At 34.8% G+C, this 23,604-nt stretch overlaps 1 protein-coding gene across 14 annotated transcripts in view; it reads left to right on the plus strand.

The window, feature by feature from the left end:
• ADGRL3 (adhesion G protein-coupled receptor L3) overlaps positions 1 to 23,604 on the plus strand; it is an 846,536-nt gene that overhangs the window by 741,586 nt on the left and 81,346 nt on the right. For all 14 annotated transcript variants that reach the window (XM_047719410.1, XM_047719413.1, XM_047719415.1 and 11 more), the window contains 2 exons: positions 3,647 to 3,713; positions 5,470 to 5,561. In XM_047719410.1, the coding sequence (XP_047575366.1) occupies positions 3,647 to 3,713; positions 5,470 to 5,561 (159 nt within the window). The remainder of the gene's footprint in view (positions 1 to 3,646; positions 3,714 to 5,469; positions 5,562 to 23,604) is intronic.

The following is a 23,604-nucleotide window of genomic DNA, read 5'->3' on the forward strand; positions in this document are numbered from 1 at the left end:
GTGGGATATATAGGCCTGTGCATGTGATAAATACCCCGCATAACTCTCTGCTTTACTGGCACAGGGAACCCAGGGCAGGAATCACACAAACTTTTAAGGTAGTTACTGGGAAAGAGAGAAACTATAGAAAGCTCTGAGAAAGCCAGCATGTGGCCAAAAACAACAGCAGGTATGGCCATATGGCAGTCGAATTAGAAAAGGGATTTTTGCCACACTGCCTTCCAGAAGGTAGTCAAGCCCAGGCAGCTCTCATGAAGGGATGATTTACTCAGTACATTTTAAGTGTTTCATATTGCCTCTTACACCATTCAGTCCCAAAGGGAACTTAAATCTATTATACCAAATAGATATTGAAGTGTTTTCTTAAAAATAAAAAAATAATAACTTCTAAAGTAATTTCAGTTTTACATTTTAAGATCACGGTGCCAAAAGCATGTTTATTTCCAACTAAGCATTTGCTGAAACTGTTTTCAAAAAACTAAAGCTTTGTGAGGCTAAAATTTAATAACGTAATTTATTTTAATAACACATTTGGTGAGATTTTTTAACATTTTAAAATTCCCTACCTAGTCTAAGGCACTCTGTAATAATAAAATTTAAATTATTTGTATAAGAACCCCTTAACCTGTATAATAACATTTTTCAGAAATTCTTGAGGCACATTTTCCTTTTAAAAGAATTTGCTGAAAATGTGTTTTACGTCTCAGATTAGCTCTCAAAAACTTGTTTGACCTACAAGGAACAGGAGCTATACTGGTAACAGTCATTTTAAAATTTATTATTATTATTGTATCATGTTATAATTTCAGCAACATTCTTGGAATGTTGTGTGAATGTGTATGTGTTTGTGCTGGCACATGTGTGCATGTGTGTTTAATCTGGTAAAATGTCCAGGCTTTGTCTTTTATTGTTCTTGAGGGAAAATATCATCTTTGTTGAGAATAAGAGAGACTTAAGAACATTTCCCCGACTCTGGTCTTCCCCCTCCACACATGCACACGCCTTTATTAGGGTGATAACAAACTAGCCTATGGTCAGCATGAACATAATGTTCATATTTCAAACTTGAATTTTCTAATTTGTTTCTACTTATTGACAGTACCACACTTCCATTTTCCATGACCACGTTTTTAGATCAACTGACCAATAAGAAGATAAGTCCTTAAACTAATAGCTAATAGTTAAAGTACGGATTACTTCAAGTATGGATTTTTTCAAATAGGATTATTATGTGTATCTTGAATAAAGAGAAATTATCTATGTAAAAAATGTGAACTAGTAATCAGTTACTTTTTGGAGTACAAATACTATATTTCTATTGAAATTAGTTTACATGTGCTTACCTTAGTAGAAGAAAGTCAGATTTTGTTGTTTTAAAATTATTTTCTTTGGTATATGGTTATTTTTGTTTTGCCTAGGAATCCAGGTTTTAACTTAAAAAAAAAAACTAAGTCTTGGGAAAATAAAAAGAAAAACATAATAAACATCACTGCCTCTATCGCTCAGATGTTAGGCTATTGTCATTTTGGCATGTTGCTTTCAGTAATTATTAAAATAAAACATATGGTTAAGCCCTTTGGTCCACTTCTTGTCCTACTCTCATGAGAGAGGCAACAACTAACATGAGTTTGATTTTTTTTTCCCTTTCAATTAAAAAAAATTACATATGTATATCTGTTAAAAATATGAGTATTATTTTAAATATACAGCTTGAACAGCTGTGAATCCTGACCCCCATGCCATCCACCATCAGCATTTAACTTTTGATGCCCCCAAAACTTGACTACTAATAGCTTACAATTGATCAGACAGAAGCCTCACCAATAATATCAGCAGTCGATTAACATATATTTTGTACATTATATGTAATATATACCATGTCCTTACAATAAAGTAAGCTAGAGAAGACAAAATGTTATCAAGGAAACCTGGGGCGCCTAAGTGGCTCAGTCCGTTAAGCATTTGCCTTTGGCTTAAGTAGTAATCCCAGGGTCTTGAGATGGAGCCCCGCTTCTCCCTCTCCCTCTGCCCACCCCCTTGTGCTCTTTCTCTCTGCTCTCTCTCTCAAATAAGAAAATCAAATCTTTCTTTTTCTTTTAACATTTTATTTATTTGACAGAGAGAGAGAGACAGCGAGAGAGGGAATAGAGCTGGAGGAGTGGGAGTGGGAGAAGACTTCCCACTGAGCAGGGAGCCTGATGCAGGACTCGATTCAAGACCCTGGGATCATGACCTGAGTTGAAATCAAGAGTCCTGTGCGTAATTGACTGAGCCACCCAGGTGCCCCAAATCTTAGAAAAGAAAGAAAGAAAGAGAGAGAGAGAGAGAGAGAGAGAGAAAGAAAGAAAGAAAGGAAAGGAAAGAAAAGAAAAGAAAAAATAATAATGAAGAGAAAATACACTTAATAACAGTACTGGACTGTATTTATTGGGAAAAAAATCCACATACAAGTGGGCCTGCACCATTCAAACCCATGTGGCTCAAGGGTCAACTATGTGTTCAAAGGTATATGGCACACGGTATATGGCATAGCTTCTTCATGTTATTTTTTTGCTAAAATTCGTTATCATGGTCTACTCATTGACACATAAAGATCCACCTCTTCCCTTTTAACTGTTTTACAACATTTCATCATATGAAGAGAAAACACTTTATTGACCCATTCCTCTACTGATGGACATTGATAAGTGCTTTTCTTCATGGTTTCTCTGGTATTCCATTAATCCTGAGGTTTGAATAACATTTTCATAATAATCAAGCAGTAGCACTTAGCAAACCACTCTTGAATATTGTCCACTGGAGACGTTTTCTTTTTCTTTTTCTTTCTTTTTTTTAAATTATCCCTCAAATCTAGCAAAATGGCAAACAATTCAAGACACGATTTTTAACATCAAATGTAATTTGTTCAAAATTTACATTAATCTTTCTCATAACTAGTCACTTCCATTTTGTCTTCCTGTCATCCTGAAGAATGAAAATGTAATTTCCCAGAGGCTTTAAGAATTGGGGGAGTGTTAAATGTAACTGAAATTAAGTGATTAATAATTTACTTTTGGGTCATGAATCAACTTCGCGGGATGCTAAGGACCATTTGCAACCCCGGGAGCACTGGCAGTAACAATGCACTTTTTTAAGACAAGAGCTCTCAAAGGTTGGCTGCCCAACCTAATTAAACCCAAGTCTTCTGATACCAAATTTATTTCTTCTTTGGACTGAAGTTCCTCAGATCTTCTTGACAGGAAAATGTCACTTTGCCTGACAGCTGATAGACAGGTTATGTAGCACCATAATTGGAGAGAAAAGGATAGCTTAAAGCTGCTCGATTTAATGGCTATGTGTATGGCTTTTTCTCTTTCTTTTCCTTTTTTTTTCCCTAAGGTTTCTATGACAGACACAAAAGGCCTTAGCAAATAGGCCTAGTGCCATTTTTCCCCTGCTTCCTCCCGGGGTAATTATCTTACTCCATCAATAGTGCTGTCAGAAATTGGGCACATAATTCAGCATTTAAATGAACAAGCAATGTAATATTTCCTGTCTCCCAGTAGAATGCTTTGCAGTTCACATTCTTCTCTGTCACTCGCTCACTCTTGATATATGTCCCACAGCCAGTCCTTGAATGCCTCCTCTCCCTTGTGTTTCATTGCAGATGTTGGCTCCGACTTGACACCTACTTCATTTGGAGCTTTATAGGACCAGCGACCTTGATAATAATGGTAAGAACTCCTCATTAACTATGTGTTTCCCAGGTCAAGAACTAAAAATTCCATGATGCTTGCACTGACTATGCTTGATTTACATAGATTATTTTGGTGGAAATCATCTACTTATCTGACCTTCTATAACTCAAGCAGTTAGACACTCAGTATAGTCTACTTTTATATTATAAAATACTTAATCAAAAACGTTGGAGAAGAAAAGAGCCCGACCTCACATAAGCTACATGGTTTTGTAGGTTTTTGAACAGCAATGACTTCAAGTTTCACAACGATATATATCCTTTCTTTTTCATTCGGATAACTTGAGTTATGAATGGAATTGGAAATTGGAAATGTGGTCCTATACCTTACTATTCCTTCCAGTTTTGTTTTTTATAAACATCTCAAAAACTTTGAAATCCAAAAGAATTTCACTTGAGAATGGCAAAAAATGGTTAAGCAAGCATTCTGGAATCATACTTTCTTTTGAATTTTTAGATGCATAATGTCTCGATTTCACATATGAATTACTTATCCTAATTTAGATTCTATGTTTAGTATTATTATTTATGTACTCATGATTTTACAATACAAAATTGTTCTCCATTTTTTATAAAATTAAATGGCCTCTTGATTTTGAATAAAATATAGATTTTTCAATTCACTATCTGAAATCCCTTGAAGCAGGTATATTTTAGAATTTAGAAAGTTTTCAGACTTTAGAAAGGTAATATGGTACATGTATTGCCCATTATATAATATTCCTTGTAGAGAATAAGCAGTTGCCCAAAATCAAACACATCTACCAATACTCACAGTAGGGACTAGGCAGGACTCTGAAACCAAACACAGTAATAATTCAACAGAAAAAAAATTGGAAAATTAGGAGCAAGCAGAATAAAGACAGAAGAGTCTTACGTCAGTACAAATCAGGTTTTCCCATCAAATGGGTTTAGTTAAGGTTAGGCTTTTTGGCCACTCAATGAATTTTTTAAAACTTTTACTTTTCAGACTTTTGGAATTAAAGGATTGTAGACCTTTATTATTGAGGAGGGTTTATAATTGGATTTTCCTAGTCTCCACCAATCATAAATTTTGGAACGTATAAACAAACCAGGTCACAAGTGCAATTGAATATGCGGTTTTCTATACAGTTTACATATACGTGATATATGGAATTCACACTGGACCTTTTTGTTTTAAGTCCTGGGCCCTCTCTGCTTCCAGGGACAAAACAGTATCACTGACAAAACAGTATCACTGGCTATGGGACATACATCAAAAACAGTATTTTAATCCTAGTTTGTTGTAGCATTAGAATTAACCAGTATTTTATAATCCTTTTGATGTAGCTATTCAAAACTATATTGATTTAGTATTTATGAGTTGTAACATAGCATTTCAAAACATATCCCTGAACAACAAATTGGGGGCCATGTTCAGATGGTAGAAATAGTAACACACCTGTGTATATTTTTTTAAACATACACTTGGCTTTGAGTTGCTTTACGATTTCCACAGCATCATTCCAACTGCTGCTGATTTTGTATTTGTATGTATTTTGGCATAATAGTGCTTTGTAACTCATTGGTATCCCAATTCCCTACAGTGGCTTTTTGCCTTCACTAAAATGCCAGGCAATCATCTATGATCAAGTTCCTTTTTAAGTCTAGTGAGAGCTAATTTCCCAAAACAACTCATCCGTATGGAGAATAGACTTCCTTTTTTTCTTATGTTCCGGTTATGCTACATGATCGTACTTTTTACATTCCAGCTTAATGTCATCTTCCTTGGGATTGCTCTATATAAAATGTTCCATCATACTGCCATTCTGAAACCTGAATCGGGCTGCCTTGATAATATCAAGTAAGTGATTTTTCTTTTTGTTTCCTTTAGCCAGCCTAACTTTGGTGCTCTAAATCATCCTGACTTTTAATTCCACTGAAATCTTGTGACAAAATGAAGAGGAACAATGTGTTGTCTTTGCTGAATAAGATCATTTATTGACTGTTGAGATGACTTGATCTGCCTGAAAATCAGTATAATGAAGCTGTATCTTCCAAAAAAACTTTTTTCCCCTAAACTCTGATGTGCAACATGATAAGTTTTTAATATGTACACTTCACGTATTTTGTCCTGAAAGCAAATACATGGTTTCTGTATCTGGGCAGACTGTTGTTTCTTGGAGCAATAACCATATCTGTTCCCAATGCTCCATCCCCCTCCACACCAGGAGCATTGTGAAGAGAGACAGATAGTGGCACCTGCAAGTACTAAAAGGGAGATTTTCCACCACAGGAGAGGAACCCTGAGATTATTGATCTAGGCATTTGTAGAGAAGCTCCTATACAGCTGCCCTCCTCTCCTTCTGAGAGAGGAAGAGAAAACACAACTCCCTGTTGAAAAATCCTATGGTATATAAATATATGGCTCCAGGCTTTAGTCCCCTTTGAAATGTTAACGTTTCCCTCCTGGGAGGTAAATCACTCCAAAAGTCTCTTACTATCTATTCAGCCATCTTTTAATTTCCAAGGTTTGTCCTTTAACCCAAATTCTGTTTTTCTATGCTCAGAAAGCCCTGGCCATGCACAGATATGAAAATATTCACATTCCTTTCCACACTAGTGGCACTTTTGTATATACACAGAAAGAAGCTAATTTACATTTTCTGAAAAGAAAAATAGTTCCTCAATATAACCAAAGATTTTATCGTGTTCCTTCAGAGGCTGTGACATTTGAGAAAGATAGTCCTGTGGAGATGTACATTAGTTATTAATATATATTAAATTGTAATTTGTATATAATTTGCCTATGCTATGTATTAATTTGGTTAAATGTTTTTATTTAAATGAATGTACTTTCAGAAGTTTCATGAGGTCACCTGTGACTTTTGAACATTCTTCCTGAACTACGTCAGATAACAGCTATGTCACCCATTTTCCATCTTTCTACATTTAGCTCCTGACAGAGTTCCTTGCCGATAGTAGGCCCTTAATGAATGTTTATAAAATAAAGCAATACAGTTAAAGACTTTAGTGACGAAAGTGTACTGACATGAAGTAGTTAATTTTGTTGAAGGAATCATCTGTCTAACTTAATTGAAAAGGATAGCTAAGAAATTAGAAAAAAAATAATGTAATGGAGCAAACTAAGAATTATCTACTATGAGTAGTAGTAGACTTCTGTAGTTCTCGATGTTACTTAGTTGAGGTGATAGTCATTATTTTGTTGAATTATGTATAATTAGACTGTCCTTCTAATATTAGTTCCTTGGACTATCTTTTCCTGATGAAACTGAATTTGGATAAATAAATAAATAGGCATATAAAATACATTTTGCCTAAAATGTACTCCCTTTTGATGTAAATTACATCTTTGTATCTATTGTTTTATAGTATAAAGCAAAATGCAAGTAATACTTTATTACCATTTATGCTGTTTTTAAAGTACTATCGGAAGTAAACACTTTGATATTTAATAACAGCTTTTATAATGTTAAAAATCAGGGGGAAAAAGTTCTTGTACTAGTACAGTCACACATCTTAAAAGATCAGTTCGTTCTGTATTTATTCATATATATTTCTTTAAGTGGTATGGTTCGAATCTTTATTGTTATTGTTTAAAAAAACAAACACATAAAAAGCAATAGTTACAGGTAATGACATTGTTGGCATTAAGCTTTACATTACAAAGTAAAGTAAAGCCTTTGAGAATATCTTACTTTAAATTCTGTCCAAACTGCTTTATAGTTTATATAGCTTTTGGGACATTTATTTAAACTTGCTGAGCCTTTCTGTCCTCTTTAAAATGGGTACAATAATGGGGCACCTGGCTGGCTCAGTCAGTAAAATGTGACTCTTGACCTCAGAGTTGTGAGTTCAGGCCCCACACTGGGTGCAGAGCTTACTTAAAAATAAATAAAGGTATTAACTGTTCTTAAAAAATAACAATGAGGGGCGCCTGGGTGGCTCAGTGGGTTAAGCCGCTGCCTTCGGCTCAGGTCATGATCTCAGAGTCCTGGGATCGAGCCCCACATCGGGCTCTCTGCTCGGCAGGGAGCCTGCTTCCTCCTCTCTCTCTGCCTGCCTCTCTGCCTGCTTGTGATCTCTCTCTGTCAAATAAATAAATAAAATCTTTTAAAAAAAAAATAACAATGAAATAAAATGGGTATAATAATGAAATACCCAACCGTCAAATAAGTAAAAGAATATATACAGCCTTTGATGATTTTTTTTAAGAGAAATTAAGTAGTTGTTGGAAAGGGTGGTTTTGAAATGAAAGAATCATGAATACGGACATGCTGGTGAGGAAGAACCAGTTATAGAGAGATTAGAAGCACAGGAAAGGGAATGGTTGTTGTAACTGTGAACTGAGGAATTGTAGGGTGGAGATTGTAGAGATCCAGAACTGTGGTCAACCATTCCACTCTATTAAAGTATATGAAGGACACTTTTCTACCAAGGTAAGAGAAACTGGATAGGAGGACTCTTTTCCACTGAGACTGGGTGAAATAAATAGTAGGTGTGATGTAGATTATGTTGGAGGAACCAGGGCAGGGCAGTAAATTGAGGAATTTCTGCCTGCTATCCTCTGTGAAGTAGAAAAGGTGTTCATCTGCGGGATATAGGGACATGTTGAAGAGTGAAAATAAGAAAGAAATCTCAAGAAAATATTCCTTAAAACTTCCTAGAAGCTAAAAAAAAAACAAAAAAACAAAACAAAACAAAACAAAAAAAACTTCCTAGAAGCTGAAGGACATTTCATTTTATGGAAAACACATTAACTATTTAGGAAGTACTTGTAAAGAAATCAGCAGGGCTTAATTGGTAAGGAAAGAAGAATTTAAGAAAGATAATAATGATTTCGAATATTAGGGAAAAAACACACAAAATCCGGCATCCTTTTTATCTAAAAAAATAAGGATCTTTTTATATGTATTTTTAATGTTACAGGGGGTGTGAGAATATTTATTTGAAGACGTAAGCATCATTTATCTGGAAAATCTTTTTTTAGCATGGGAAAGGGCATAAAAGTTAATGTTTTCCTGTTTTTGTTTTTTCCATTTTTGTAAAATGCTGAATAAAATGGGCCACCTTGTTCAGTTTATTGAGGAAGAAGTCCAGCATACAAGGACTTTTGGAAGTCAATGTCTTTCTAAAACAATTCATTCTCTCATTTATCAAATATTTACTGCCTCTATTATACAGGTTCTTTCACACAAAGATCTCTCCTTTATCTAAAATGTGTTTCCTTCTCCCCATATTCATTGCCACCATTTTTTCAAGCCACCATCAACTTCTGCAGAAACACTGCAGTGGTCTTGTAACGTCTTTCCTCATTATTTATTCTTGCCCCTACCTCCATCAGCTAGAGTGAGCTCTTAAACCACGTAAATCCCATCGTGCAACTCCCTTGGGTAAAACTCTTCAGTGGTTTCCTGCTACTCTCACACACAAGTCCAGACCTTCTACCCCACCCTACTAACCCTTCCAGGCCTAGTTGCTGTTTCTTTCCTTGGCCTCTTGTCAAGCCATTTGCCCCTCTGGCCATTCTAAATGGGCTCACTTGCTTCAGTTTTTCTCTCTCCTGTTTCTCTACTGAGTTTGTTTTCTCAAACACTATGCCTGGCTGGCTCCCAATTTACCCTAATCAATTTCATTATTATTTTAAAGATAATTTAATTATGTTTTAATTCAAAATTTGCTTCATGATCATTAAAATAAGCATTGTGTGTGTGTGTGTGTGTGTGTTAGTTTAGAACTTTCATTTTTCTGGCTCATTACTATATTAATGATATACTCCAGAACAAATAATAATAGAGTGAATTAGTATAGGTAACATGATTACCAAGGAAATGAGGTATGCCATTCTCAGATTCCCAAAAACGTAATTAAATTTTAAAAGTACAATTCTGTTTGCTCTTTCCTTACTTGTCTTTGTCTCTTTTTCATCAAAATACGTAATTTTATGTGGAAAAAAAAGTAATTCCACTCATTTGAATTTTCTGGTTGAGTTTCTGACGAGTTGAAATTAGAGCTTACAGTAATCATAACAAAAATCGAAACTAATTTTAAATATATACATATATGGATTAATAGGAATAAAGCAGTTATTGAATCAACTTATATTATTGCTGAGGTATTATGACATGTAAAACTTTAATTCTTGAGGCGCATTTAGAGCACTCGACTTACTTTCACAATAAAAGTGTACTGCTGCTTGCATAGTTATCAACTATTTCTTCTATTACTGGTTTAATAGCATCACAGGTACTTAAAAGAGTGAAAAGTAATGGTATAGACTTTTAGGGCTAAGAAAGAAAATTGATGTCTATATGGAGAGACAGGAAATCTGCTTAGGCTTCCCTTCCCTGTGTCTCTCCTTTAGCTCCTTTCCAATGTACAGAATTCTGCATCTGGACTTCTGATTTTGGCTTAGACATGTTTTCTGACTTCTGGTCTCTCCTTTTAACTTCAGTTTGGCATGAGTGATGGGATGGCAAATGTATTGTCAGGTGGTTTAAAGAAAGAGTTTCACTTTGCTTCATTCTTCCCAGTGCTCTAATTGCTAAGAGAAGGCATAGCAGTAGAGAGGAGTAATGATTTCAGTGCCAGACACTTGGGTTTGAATTTCTGTTCCATCTAATAATTGTTATATTACCTTGTAAGTTTCATCATGGCTCTCAGTCTGTCTCCATGGAATTGGGGATAATTGTATCTACTTTGTAGAGTTTTGAGATAATTAAATATATGTGTAATACAGACATCACAAAATTTGTGCCCATACAGGATGGTTTGATTATTTTCAGCTACTATGTGATAATACACTGCTGCCTTTAGTTCTTTGTGCTTCCCATGGTGAAATTTGCTCAATCTCATATCAAAATCCCATTAGAATTTGACTGACTTTGTTTACCATGGGGTGTTGTTAAGAATATATATATGCATATTTATAAGTATACAAATTATATATATATATATATATATATATATATATATATATATATCTTTAAGCCAAGCTTATTCTGTTATGAAAGAATTGGCTCTAGGAGGGAAAGGCACATTTAATTAATAAGTAACAAATTCTGTAGTTACTTCTGAAGAAAAGAAAAAGAAGTGTGCTTAGTGAGTTTGGACACCTGCCGTACATAAAGAAATCTAAAAAAGTTTAGGGATGAATAGAAAAATGCTGTACTTTACCAACATCCACAATAACTTACTCTGTTCTTAAAGGTAACTTTTACTTTGAGAACTATGTTTCTAGATATTGGTAGAAACACGTAAGTCAAAATTACGATCAGTTTGATGTTACCTTATTACATTATTACTATTATTACATTATTTATGGATTAAAGGTGGTAAGGTTCTAAAGATTGAAAGCAGAAGACCAAATTGAAATAATCTTGGAAAAATGCAGCAATATCACAAGAATATTTTAACCTTTAATTTTTGTCCTTTATATTAGTATATTAAGATGGATATATATCTGTATATGTAGCTAGGGAGAAAGGGCACAAGCAGGAGAGAACCTCCTTTTCAAATGGTATCGTCTTTATACTGTAGTCAGAGCCATATCCTAAAAAGAATTTGAACCTTTATGAGAATAGTTAATCTAGTTCTGAGTTGTACATAGTAAAAATATTGATCCACTTCAAAGTTTCTGGATGAGTTTTTAGGAAAATATACTTTCTCATTTTTCTCAAAATATTAGCTGGCACTATAAAAATTTTGAAATATTGATTTAAGTGTTTTAAATGGAAGGTCAATATAGTACAATAGTCCATGCAGACTTAAAAAAGAATAGCTTATATCTCCAAGCAATTGATTTCACTCATAGTTTACTTTTCACCACCAAAACTACTAAGTTCAAATTTAAATTTTACACATTTCTAATTATATTAAATATTAAGTGATGTTGTATTTAAAAACTGTCACCTCTCTTGTAAAAAGATTACTGGGTCAACATATTATACTAAAGATGTGTTTTACTAAATCTTTCTTTATCAGATAAACTTCTTAATGCTCATATATACCAGAAACACTCTAGCAGTAGAAAGAGTAGAGCTAGTAACTGATTTATTTATTCACTGAAATAAAATAAAATAATGTTCGAGAAAAAAATTTTTTAAAGATTTTGTTTATTTATTTGACAGAGAGAGAGAGAGATCACAAGTAGGCAGAGAGGCAGGCAGAGAGAGAGGGGAAAGCTGGCTCCCAGCTGAGCAGAGTGCCTGATGTGGGGCTCGATCCCAGGACCCTGAGACCATGACCTGAGCCGAAGGCAGAGGCTTAACCCACTGAGCCACCAAGGCGCCCCATGTTCGAGAAATTTTTGAAAGGAATGTCATCTGTCTGTTATTTCATTTTTCTGTCTTCCTCTGTTTCCTTGGTCTATAGTAAAGATCACTGGAAATGTACAGTGACATTATCATAAATCATCCAGGTGTATTTGAAGACTAAACAACGCTGTTTGGAGTTCTGTGTGATTCTATAAGATCACTAGATTTGCTTCAGACAATTTAAGGAAGCAGGTAGTAGGTAGTTCCTTACTGATTGACTTAATTTCAACAGTAAAAGCATTTAACAGTTACTTATTTGGAAAATTAATCTCAGCCACAGATTCACAAAGATGTGCATTCTGCAAATGTTGTTGCCAGTCTCATTGTATCATGCATTTTAGGCTATACTCTGAAGTTTTCTGAAATGTAAAAGTGTTGGCCCTTTTTTTTTCAAAGGTTTTTCATTAAAATGCATTTAAATCCCCGTATGATTTTCCAGGAGACAGGAGTTTTATGCATCACTGTATTTGGCATAGTTTATACACTGGGAGCTGACATTTGAGAAAAACAGCTTGAAGCATGACTGTTATAGGCGCACTGGAACTGTTCTGCATTATACCTTGAGATTAAATAATAGTTTCACTTTTCCCTGCTATAATTAGTTTTATATCAAATTTAGGAGAGTCCATTGCAGTACAGTCTAAGGATGAGAAAGCCTTGAAAGACTATCTAAGGGAAAAATAATTCTTCTTTATAATAAAAACATAAAAATTAAGAGCTCCTTTGTTTTTTATGTATGACTCAGACTCACATTTCCTTTATATGCAATGTGTAATGTACAGTCAGACTTCGAGAAAGCTTGGTAAGTGGGATTTATTTTATGAAACCAACATTTCTGGTCACTAGAATCATTCTTGCCAAAAAATGCCTAGGTGCAGGTTTTTCAAAAGAGTGGTAGAAATCTGAGAATAATTATAAGTAAATAATGTTTATGTTCCATATTATTCACATATTTAATTTTTAATATATGAACTTTGATTTGATTTTTATTCTTTAATTATTCATTAATGTATTTGATAAGTGAGAAGTACTAAAATTTTGGATTTATTTTGAAGATAGAACTTATGTAGAATTTGCAAATTTATTTTATATAGAGTATTAGAAGAAGGAGTGGATTGTGATTTCAAAGTTTTTGGCTTAAGGTACTGGAAATGTGAGTTGTTATTACTAAGATGTAGAAAACTGTATAAAAAACACTTTTTTGACAACATGACTTTGAGAGACTTAGTAAACATCTTAATGTAGTTATTGAGTAGGCAGAACGATGAATACTGGAGATTTAAATTTGGAGTCATCAGTGTATATGTTTGTTTTATTTTATTTTTGCATGCAATGTTTTTTATATTTTATTTTTAATGTATATATTTTTAGAGATTTTACTTATTCACTTGAGAGAGAAAGCATAAGCGGCAGGAAGGGGCAGAGGAAGAGGGAAAAGCAGACTCCCCACTGAGCAGGGGGCCTCGATCCCAGGATCCCAAGATCATGACCTGAGCCAAAGGCAGACACTTACTTAACTAACTGAGCCACCCAGGCATCCCTATATTTTATTTTCTCTTTGTATTGATTTCATTATATATATATGTATTACTTTCCATAATGTCAAATAATCCCGGTTTTTGTCACAGTGATACATTTCCTTTAAATATTAAGCAGAGTGAGATGATTAAGGAAAATAACAATAGTAAAATAATGAAAGTAGTATGTAGATAGGACCAAAAAAATGAGATAGTGATATTTCAGCCAGACTGGTTTCCCTCACTTGTCACCAGAATATATGTTTGTTAGGATAGCTCCTGGTGTGACTCTCAAATACTGACCAATATGGTGGCCTAAATCATGACACAAGAGACAAAAAATCCAGAGGTATGTAGTTCCAGAGTTGGTTCAGTAGCTCCATGATATCCCTAAAGACTTAAGTTCCATTTGTGCCTTTCACAAACAGCTGCTCCTTGGCCACTCCTTGAACATAGGAGTGTGGTACCAGCTGTAATCACAGGAAAGTCAATGAAAGGGGGAATTATAGTTTAAATCCATGATGCTGGGTAAAATAAAAAGATCGAGAGTAAAAACATACAATAAGAAGACCAGTGACTGTAACCCTGGGTCACTTGAACTTTTAGACGTATTGGAAATGCAGAACCTACAAAATAGATTTAGAAAGAGCAGACAGCGAGATAGGAAGAAGGCTAGAGATCCTGAAAACGAGGTGAATCAAGCCTTTCAGTTTCGATGGGAACTTAAACTTGACCACTGGATTTTGTTTTATTGATTGGTTAATTTAAGGATGACAGAAATTATAACCTCTTCTTTTTAATCTGGTAAGAATGGAAAAGTAGTTGATGCTGGCAAGTGGGGAAAATTGGGTGGTTTCTACATTTGAGTAGGCAAGGGAGGATGGGATCTAGTATACAAGTGAAGGTTGGTCTTATGTAAGAAGAGGTATACAGAGGCGCCTGGGTGGCTCAGCCGTTAAGCGTCTGCCTTTCACTCAGGTCATGATCCCAGGGTCCTGGAGTCAAGCCCTGCATTGAGCCCCGCATGGGGCTCCCTGCTCAGTGGGAAGCCTGCTTCTCCCTCTCCCAGTCCCCCTGCTTGTGTTCCCTCTCTTGCTGTGTCTCTATCAAATAAATAAACAAAATCTTTAAAAAAAAAAAAAAAAAGGAGTATAGAAAAAAATTTTTTCCTTTATATGATGAAATTATGACTGAGTCCATCAATTTATTGACCAGCAGGTGTTTTCTTTTAAAGTAGTGGGATAAATTATCATGACTCATAAGTAGCGAGTATTCATTGTGCTTAGAAGCATTCATCTACCTGGAAAGAAAGTTATATAACTTCGAAAAATATAACATTATTTTTTTTTAACTTTATTTATTTATTCGACCGAGAGAGAGAGAGAGATCACAAGCAGGCAGAGAGGCAGGCAGAGAGAGATAGGGAAGCAGGCTCCCTGCTGAGCAGAGAGCCCGATTCGGGGCTCGATCCCAGGACCCTGAGATCATGACCTGAGCCAAAGGCAGAGGTCTAAACCACTGAGCCACCCAGGTGCCCCGAAAAATATAACATTATTATAAGATTATTTTAATCCTCCACTTGCCCCTTTATATATTAATATGAAGATTAATATATGATTATATATTTTATTTATTTATATTTATAAATATACACTTTATACATTGATGTATTAATATATAATTAATATGAGTATTAATATATACTAGTTATAAACTTAATATCCTAATTATAAAATCTTTCCATACCTACATGTATGTATAAGATTTACAGTATATATACTTTCTATAAAATGTAAATGTTCAAATACTTTATTAATAAGTTACAATATTTCACATTTTATACATATTTAGTAAATTTTATGTGTAATTTCATGGATCTAAGAAGCAAAATAAATAGGTTATATAGTTTAGAGAAGAATTAATCATCAATACAAATTACCTAAGCAACAAAATTCTTTTTCCTCTAATTAATAGCAAGGTGTGCATTTTGATACCTTAGAAACAATCCTCTCTTTAGCTATTTCTTCCTGGAAATAAAATACAAAGCTATATATCATAAAATTTATTAAGCATACTTTATAGGAGAGCTGAGTGCTAATATACCTCCTGGGATATAAGATGAATATTCTTATTTCTCAGAAATAACTGATTATGTATGCAGGAAAAAAGGCTAAATGGAAATATACTAAAAAATGAATAATGGTCACCTTTTAGTGGCAAAATTATGTATAATTGAAAATGTTCTTTTTTGTGAACTCGTATGTTATTTTCAGACAGCACTTCTGACACTAGTTACATGTTTTTTTTCCACGCCCCAACCCATTCTCCAACACCAACTAAGTGTCTAGCAATTAAATTCAATTTTGACACTGAGTCCTCCAGTTGGAATAGACTCTTCAGGTTAAGGGCTCAGTTTCATAATCCTGCTTCCCACTCAGATGCCAGCTGCAAGTGGGTTGCCCAGGCTACCCACAATTTTATCCAATCAACTGCAAATTCAGGGGTTCCTACAATCACCCCTCAGATTCCGTGATTCACCAGAACAACTCACAGAACTCAGGGAAGTGCTCTACTTGAAGTTGTAGCTTTACTATAAAGGATACAACTCGGGAAAAACCAAATGGAAGAGATGGGGAAAGGTGAGGGACTGAGGTGGCAGTAGTGCAGAGCTTCCATGGCCTCTCTGAGTTCTACCCTCTGCCCTTCAAAGGGTTCACCAGCCCAGAAGCTCCTTGAAGGGCAGCATCCGTGAGAGTTTTAGGGGAGGTTTCATTTCAAAAGTGTGATTGATTAAATCATTGGCCAATAGTGATAGAACTCAATCTGTGGGCCCCTACCCCTTAGTGGGGGTGGACTTGTAGGTGGGAGAAGGGATGAAGGTTCCAACCCTGTAATCATGGATTTTTCTCCAGACTTCTCCATTCTGTTCACCATCTCCCTTCCCTATTCCCTCTACCTGCCCGCATCATTCATTAGCATCCCAAAGACGCTGATATCACTCAAGAGATTTGAAGGGTTTTTGAAACTCCGCCACAGGAACAAAGAAAAAATATTTGCTTTTTGTTATGCCACAGCAATCTTTGAGTTTTTGGAGTTAGTATGATGAATATTATAGTACCTTATAAAAAATTTTACTTGAAAGTGGCTTGCCCTACATTATGTCCATAGACATATTAGTGACAGAACAGTCTAAGAATGTCATCTTTGAAAGTCATCCTATATTTCTAACCTCTGGAAAAGTTTCAAAAAATCAAGTCTAGTTTTCTATTATTAATTTTCTATTATTAATATGCTACTGTGTATATAGATACAAAATGAAAATTTAATCAAATCTTATGAAAATGAGAACCTTTAATTACTGTAATTCATTTGTCTCCAAATTGTGAGGAAGAGCTCATTTTAGTGTTGTAAATTGTTTTACATACATCATTTAAAAATTAATGTGAGACTCTAGTTAAAATTTGGGGATAAAAAATTTTAAACCTATTCTGTTTTTTATTTTTTGTTAATTTAAAAATGTAATTGCTATTTATTTTCCTTGAATTTTAAACATCTGAATAAAGGTTTAAAAACCAGTGCATACATTCAGCAATATCTTGTTTAATTTTATGTTGCAAAATTAACTCTTATATATTATGGGTAAAACTCACAAACATGAGTTCATTCACTCTTAATATATTTATTTTAATGTAGTTTCAGATAATAAAAAGTATACAAGGAATTGTACATTCCAAATGTAAGTAAAAGCATTTGAATCACTTTTTGATCACTTCCAAGTAGATCTTTTTTTTTTTTTCAATACATAAGCCAATTTTTACCCAGTGATTATTTAAGTCATAATTCTTTGAGGTATTACATGGAAGATACAAATACTTCCAAAGGCTGAACAAAGCACACAAGAAATCTCACTGGTATCATAATCTTTGGTCTTTTAAGAGTTTGACTGGTTACTGTTATCAGAACCAACTGGAAATACATTTTTTCTAATAGAGATTTCTTTAAAATGACATAAATTATTTTAAATTATAATTTTATTTATATAGTGATTATATATATGGATATAAATTTGTATGAAACTTGACCAAAACTTACTGATTTTAAAAATCTGTTGTGGGAAACTGAATAAATAATATTGGGCTGAAAGACTTTTAGCCTCCAAATCTGAATCAACCCAAGTTTCAAAGGCTTCCTGGAAATGTTTATACTAAAATGTTGTGGGTAATATTAAATTAAATACTGTATTGTATTTTGAGTCACATACTCTAAGTAAAAATTTAGTCATGAATTCTGAAATAAAAACCAATACTCCCTGGTTCTGCTCTTAAGTCCACTGTAATTGTTACACGTGGTTAAATAGCATTTTGAGATTTTATGTGTTGAGTCTATTTGAAATTATGTGCAAAATAATAAGAAAAATAGTTAATTTGTTGACCTTTTACTATGTGGTAAACACAATTCTAAGTCCTTTTCATGCATCAATTAAATCTTTGCATTAAACCTTCTAAGTTTCTAAGAAGGCAATTAATTCAGCTCAAGACCTCACAGCTAGTTAGTGCCAAAACCAGGATTTCAGCAGACTCTCTGACTTGAGGGTCCATTTCCTTAACCATACAGCCTTTGTCATATCACATTATACATTTATAAATAAACGGTGTTTAATTTCAAAAGAGATTATTTTCTTTTCAGTAAACATTTTTTTGGTTGAGTATGTACTCTTGAAACTTTAAATCTAGATATTGATTGGATTACATTATCACCAAGGGCGCCATCTTTAAAAACCTGTGATTTTCATATTATAAGCTATGAACTATAAAATCATGCTAGCAAAATGTACTTGTCAGAAGTTTTAATGGCACCACAGTCTTGTCAGGATCCGGGATAGAGTTTTCAGAGTTACTGGAATTTAAGGTGAATTTTTGAATAAAACCACCCAAGAAGAATATTGTTCTGGTAAAGGTGACTCAGAAAGTTTAGTCAACCAGATAAATGTAATAACATTATGTCATAGAAACCAAGACTAGAAGGGAGTAGTCAATCACAGAATATTTCTGAGTGGTCAAGTATGATAAGAGGGAAAAAAGTTAACAATGGATTTGTCAATGACAGGGGCACTGTGGAGTTATGGGGAAAGAATGCCTAAGTAGAGTAGCTTTTAAGAAAATGAGAAGTGAGGGGCACCTGGGTGGCTGAGTGGGTTAAGCCTCTGCCGTCAGCTCAGGTCATGATCTCAGGGTCCTGGGATGGAGCCCCTCGTTGGGCTCTCTGCTCAGTGGGGAGCCTGCTTCCCCCTCTCTCTCTGCCTGCCTCTCTGCCTACTTATGATCTCTTTCTCTGTCAAATAAGTAAATAAAATCTTAATTAAAAAAACAAAGAAAGAAAAGAAAATGAGAAGTGAGCAAGTATGGATTACTAGTATAGAAAATTCTTGATGAATTTTTCAGTAAATGTTAACACAAAATTCTTGGAGAATCTCTGAGATCTAGGAAGAAGGTTTTTTTGTTTCTTACAAGTAAGGAATACTAAAGGGTGTTTCCTGATGGGAATAAGCAAATAGAGAAGGAGACACTGATGAAGCACTAGAGAGAACAATAATGAACAGGAACACAGTTTTTGAGAAGTATCAGGATGAGCAGATATGTTGGTTCTGTATGAACAAAGGTAATTCTTTCATTATAATGCGAGGGAAGAAATGTGTGTAGACTGTTGAAGATAGCTGATAGATTTGGTTTGGGAAAGATGAGAACATTTCTGTTGGTATTCTTGGTAGAGTTCTCCCAGGGGTGGATTCTAAGGCAAGGATTCAGCCCAAGTAATTTATTAAGGAAGTGCTTTCAGAAGAGATCAGTAAGAAAGTAAGCAGAAGCGGAGTAGGTAAGAGGAAGAAGCATGCAAGGTTGTCATTTTGGGCGAAGTCTGACTGACCTTGATCCCAAAGGGAGCTCTGGAGTGTAAGTTACACTTTGGAACTTTCCAACCTTGAGGCAAAGGAGCTGGGATTGCATAACTTCACACCTGTTAGTAACTGACCACAGGCTTGCTGTGGGGTGAGAATGGAATGCAAGCTCCCAGGCACTGCTGGCTGTGTGGGTATAATATCTCTAGTGCCCAAGGACAATCATCTGTAGGTCACAGGGGGTAAGCCTTTAGCAGCTAAGCATGCAGCAGCTGAAGGATGAATTCAGGAGCTGTACAAGAGATTGCGAGGTCTGAACAGTGACCCACGTATTTGCAACTGTCAGATTGCTTCTGTTTTTTCAAGGAAATAGGTGACATCGTGCAGCTAAGAGGTTAGGATGAGAGGCAACATTGAGGTTGAAGGAATATGTGAACTATTCCTTTTGTTGAATGAAAAAACACATGTGCTAGGGAAGTATCATTGGCTTGTCAGACATTGTTAAGTGCCATTAGAAATTTGTTGTCAAGGCGCCTGGGTGACTCAGTCGGTTAAGCATCTGGCTTTTGCTTTTGGCTTATGTCGTGATCTCAGGGTCTTGAGATCAAGCTCTGGCCTTGGCTCTGGGCATTGAGCCGGCTTGAGATTCTCTCCCTCTGCCCCAAACCCCTCCCATCCCACCCCACCCCCACCCCACGCTTGCTCTCTATTTCTAAAAAAGAAAGAAAGAAAAAAAGAAAGAAAGAAGAAGGAAGGGAGGGAGGGAGGGGGGAAGAAAGGGAAAGAAAGAAATTTGTCACAAATTTAGCATGTCTTAAGTAATCATGGTTGTGTATTGGTTTTTGTTTGGTGTTCTGTTTTCCGTTTTGTTTTTTCTAGCAATGCCCACTTATCAAGCGTTGGTTTTTGTTTGTTTATTTGTTTGTTTTGTTTTGTTTTGTTAGAATCATTAAAGGTGAAAGGGAGTATAAGAAAATAAGAAGTCATAAGATCCTGGTTGGCTGCAGAGAAGAATGATCACAAATGGAGAGATGTATAGTAAAACTGTAAAGACAGAAAAATAGGAGGTCTGGAGTGATAGTAAACAGCTGATAGCAAGAACCTCAAAGAAGCTGGGGATTTTGACAGGAGAAATCATGGTCTGGCCATAGCACTTCTACTGCCTGTGGGTTGTGAGAGAACCAATATTTAAGTTTGCGTGGAAAGTACCGCTAATGGGGAGAATTTCTTTTAAAGCATGAAGATGACAAGAAACACCCAGAGATGAAGTTTACTGTAAAGAAGAATTTGTGGTTATTTGACTGTGATTTTCAAGGGACAGGATATGGAATTTTGGGGGACGAAGGGAAATGGTAGAAAGTTGGATTGAATTAAGAGATATAACCCCCCCCAAAAAAAAGTCAAAATGAACAGAAGGAATAAGCCTGTGACCATTTTTTTGTTATACAAATTCACTACTTAATATCTTTTTGCCATCACTTACCATCTTAAACAATATTGTCCCCTTGACGGGTGACAATACTACTTAAACTCGCCCTAGATAAATTCATATTCTCCCCAAATTCTAGAAAATACTGAGACACATATACTTAAATATATTCCAATTAATAAAAAGAGACTAAAATGCTCTATGATTAAAGGTAATAAATAGGTGGCCACTGATTGGCAAATTACTCACCACAGAGGTTATACACAACAAAGTTTGACTGAAAATCTTATCAGTGTACTCTGGATGCATTTCAGTATCCCCTCATTCCAGGGGTAAACCTCTCATTCAAGTAAAAACAACAGTGAGGGAAGAAGATAACAACACTCTTTCAGACTTCAACTTTTTTCATTTTCTTATTTTCCAGGAGTGCTTTCTTACAGGAGTGTTACCATATTTTAAAACCTTTTTTTCCCCCTTTAGCTCATTTTAAAAAGTGGTGAAAGCTTATAAGTCATAGTTACTTTAAATAAAGGATTATGCATTAAATCATTGCATTTGTAATTAAAATGTGCAGACAGTATAGTAGAATGCTGTGTCTTGAGCTGCTCAGTCCACACATGAAAATTTCCTAATCTGATTTTCTCTTGGCTGAGTCCCAATTGTTGGATTTTTCCACTACATACAATTAGGTATTTTATTTTTTTTTTAAGATTTTATTTATTTATTTGACAGACAGAGATCACAAGTAGGCAGAGAGGCAGGCAGAGAGAGAGGAAGGGAAGCAGGCTCCATGCTGAGCAGAGAGCCCGATGCGGGGCTCGATCCCAGGACCCTGGGATCATGACCTGAGCCGAAGGCAGCGGCTTTAACCCACTGAGCCACCCAGGCGCCCCCAATTAGGTATTTTAAATAAGGTCTGTCATCAGAGTCCCTGAAATGTTTATAAATGTGCTTTTTATGCACTGAGTATGCATTTTAGAATACTACGCAATGTTTTCTATGGAAGTTGGTATTTTCAATCAGATCCTTCAATGTACTAATAGAAAAGTCCTCTCTATTCCAGAACTGAGAGGATAGTCTAAGGTTATAATTTAAAACTGCTTAATTATGAGATTGACAAAACAAGCCATGAGCATAGAAGGTAATAATTTATCAGCAAAATATTGACATTATTGGATCATAATATATTACTTATACCAAAATGTAAGTTAAAAATGGCATATTTTCTTTGTAACCATCATTGTCTTTCTAGTCCTGATTTTTCTGCCTTCTTTGAATTTACCACATTCTGTTCAATTAACTATATAAAGGTGTCTAAAATTGCCAGATCTTCCATCCAGTAACTTTCATTGGTGCAATATAATGAAATAGCACATAGTCAACCTCTTCAATAATATTCAGAGGAACCCTATTAGTAATTATTTATGCTCATTTGTTCCTACTAGATTTTCTATCTTTCACAAAAAGTTTAATGTTTTCCTATTTTTCCAATTAGTTTTCCTGTACACTTTATCCTTTACTTGGTGATTCACAATTTGGATTCTTCCGCCATTGTGTATGTCTCCACCCAATCTGTCATTTTTCTATTAATTTTGCCTTTGCTACAAAGAAAGACATATATTTAAACCATTAACTTTTTACTCTACATTGTGTACGTTTGAGGTCTTTGGAGGACATTTTGAATTCTTTATCTAATGAATCAGATTTCCAACATCAGTTGCTAAATATTCCATCTTTTTCCACCAGATTTGTGCTGCCACACTAAACTGTATCAAATGCTGTTCCTGTACTCTCTCTTCTATTCCGTGGACATATACTTTGTTACTCTACCAGTACCATGTTATTACCAGAACTTGTGTAATATCTGGTAGAGTGAGTCTTCCCATTTTGATTGTGTCTTTCAAAATTGCCTTAGCGACTCATAGGCTTTTATTATTCTTTCACATATTTTTTTCAGAATTGGGTTTTAAAATTCTTTTAATACATTCCTTACAATCCTGAAATAAGTCTTAGTAGATCATGATGTTGATGCACAAATCAGATGTTTCTATTTAATAGCTTCTTTAGGATTTTTATGTAAGTTCTTGAGTAAAATGTTCTTATAATTTTTTACTCACTTAAACTCTCCTTACCTGCTAAGTTATAGTAATCTCAAAGTTTTCCTTCCTTTCTGTTCAGGCCTAACCTGTACGAGAAAAGAATTATCTGTTACTTGACTATTAGATAGAACTTGTTTGTAAAATGTTTTGAGGGGCTTAAAGCTATTTTGGATGTAGCAACAGATGGATAATTGTATGTATGGGTGTTGTATTAGTTATTGATTTCTAACTTAATTTCATTATCATCAGAGAATACATTCTGATTGATGTTGATTCTTAGTACTTTACTGAGGCTGCCCTTTGGCCTAAAATGTGATCAAGTTAAGATTTCTTACTTTGCTATTTGCAGCTTTTTATAAATCTGCAAAATTGGATTTATTTATTATATTGCTTAATTTTTTTCTCATTCACATAATTTTAAGAAGATTAGATTCCTAGTAACAAATTTAATTGGAAACAATAACATCTTATTAAAAGTAGAATGTGGTAGAGATCTTGGATCATTAATTAGCCTTGCTCACTGTGGAAGTAACTAGCTCTTGTGCACTTTGGGCCAGCTTCTTCAAGTTCTTTACCAATGGACTTTCACTGTTCCGTATGAATGAAAAATTCAAGAATTCAGAGTGCTTTTCA

The sequence above is a fragment of the Lutra lutra genome, chromosome 2, assembly GCF_902655055.1.
Source record: "Lutra lutra chromosome 2, mLutLut1.2, whole genome shotgun sequence".
NCBI lineage: Eukaryota > Metazoa > Chordata > Mammalia > Carnivora > Mustelidae > Lutra > Lutra lutra.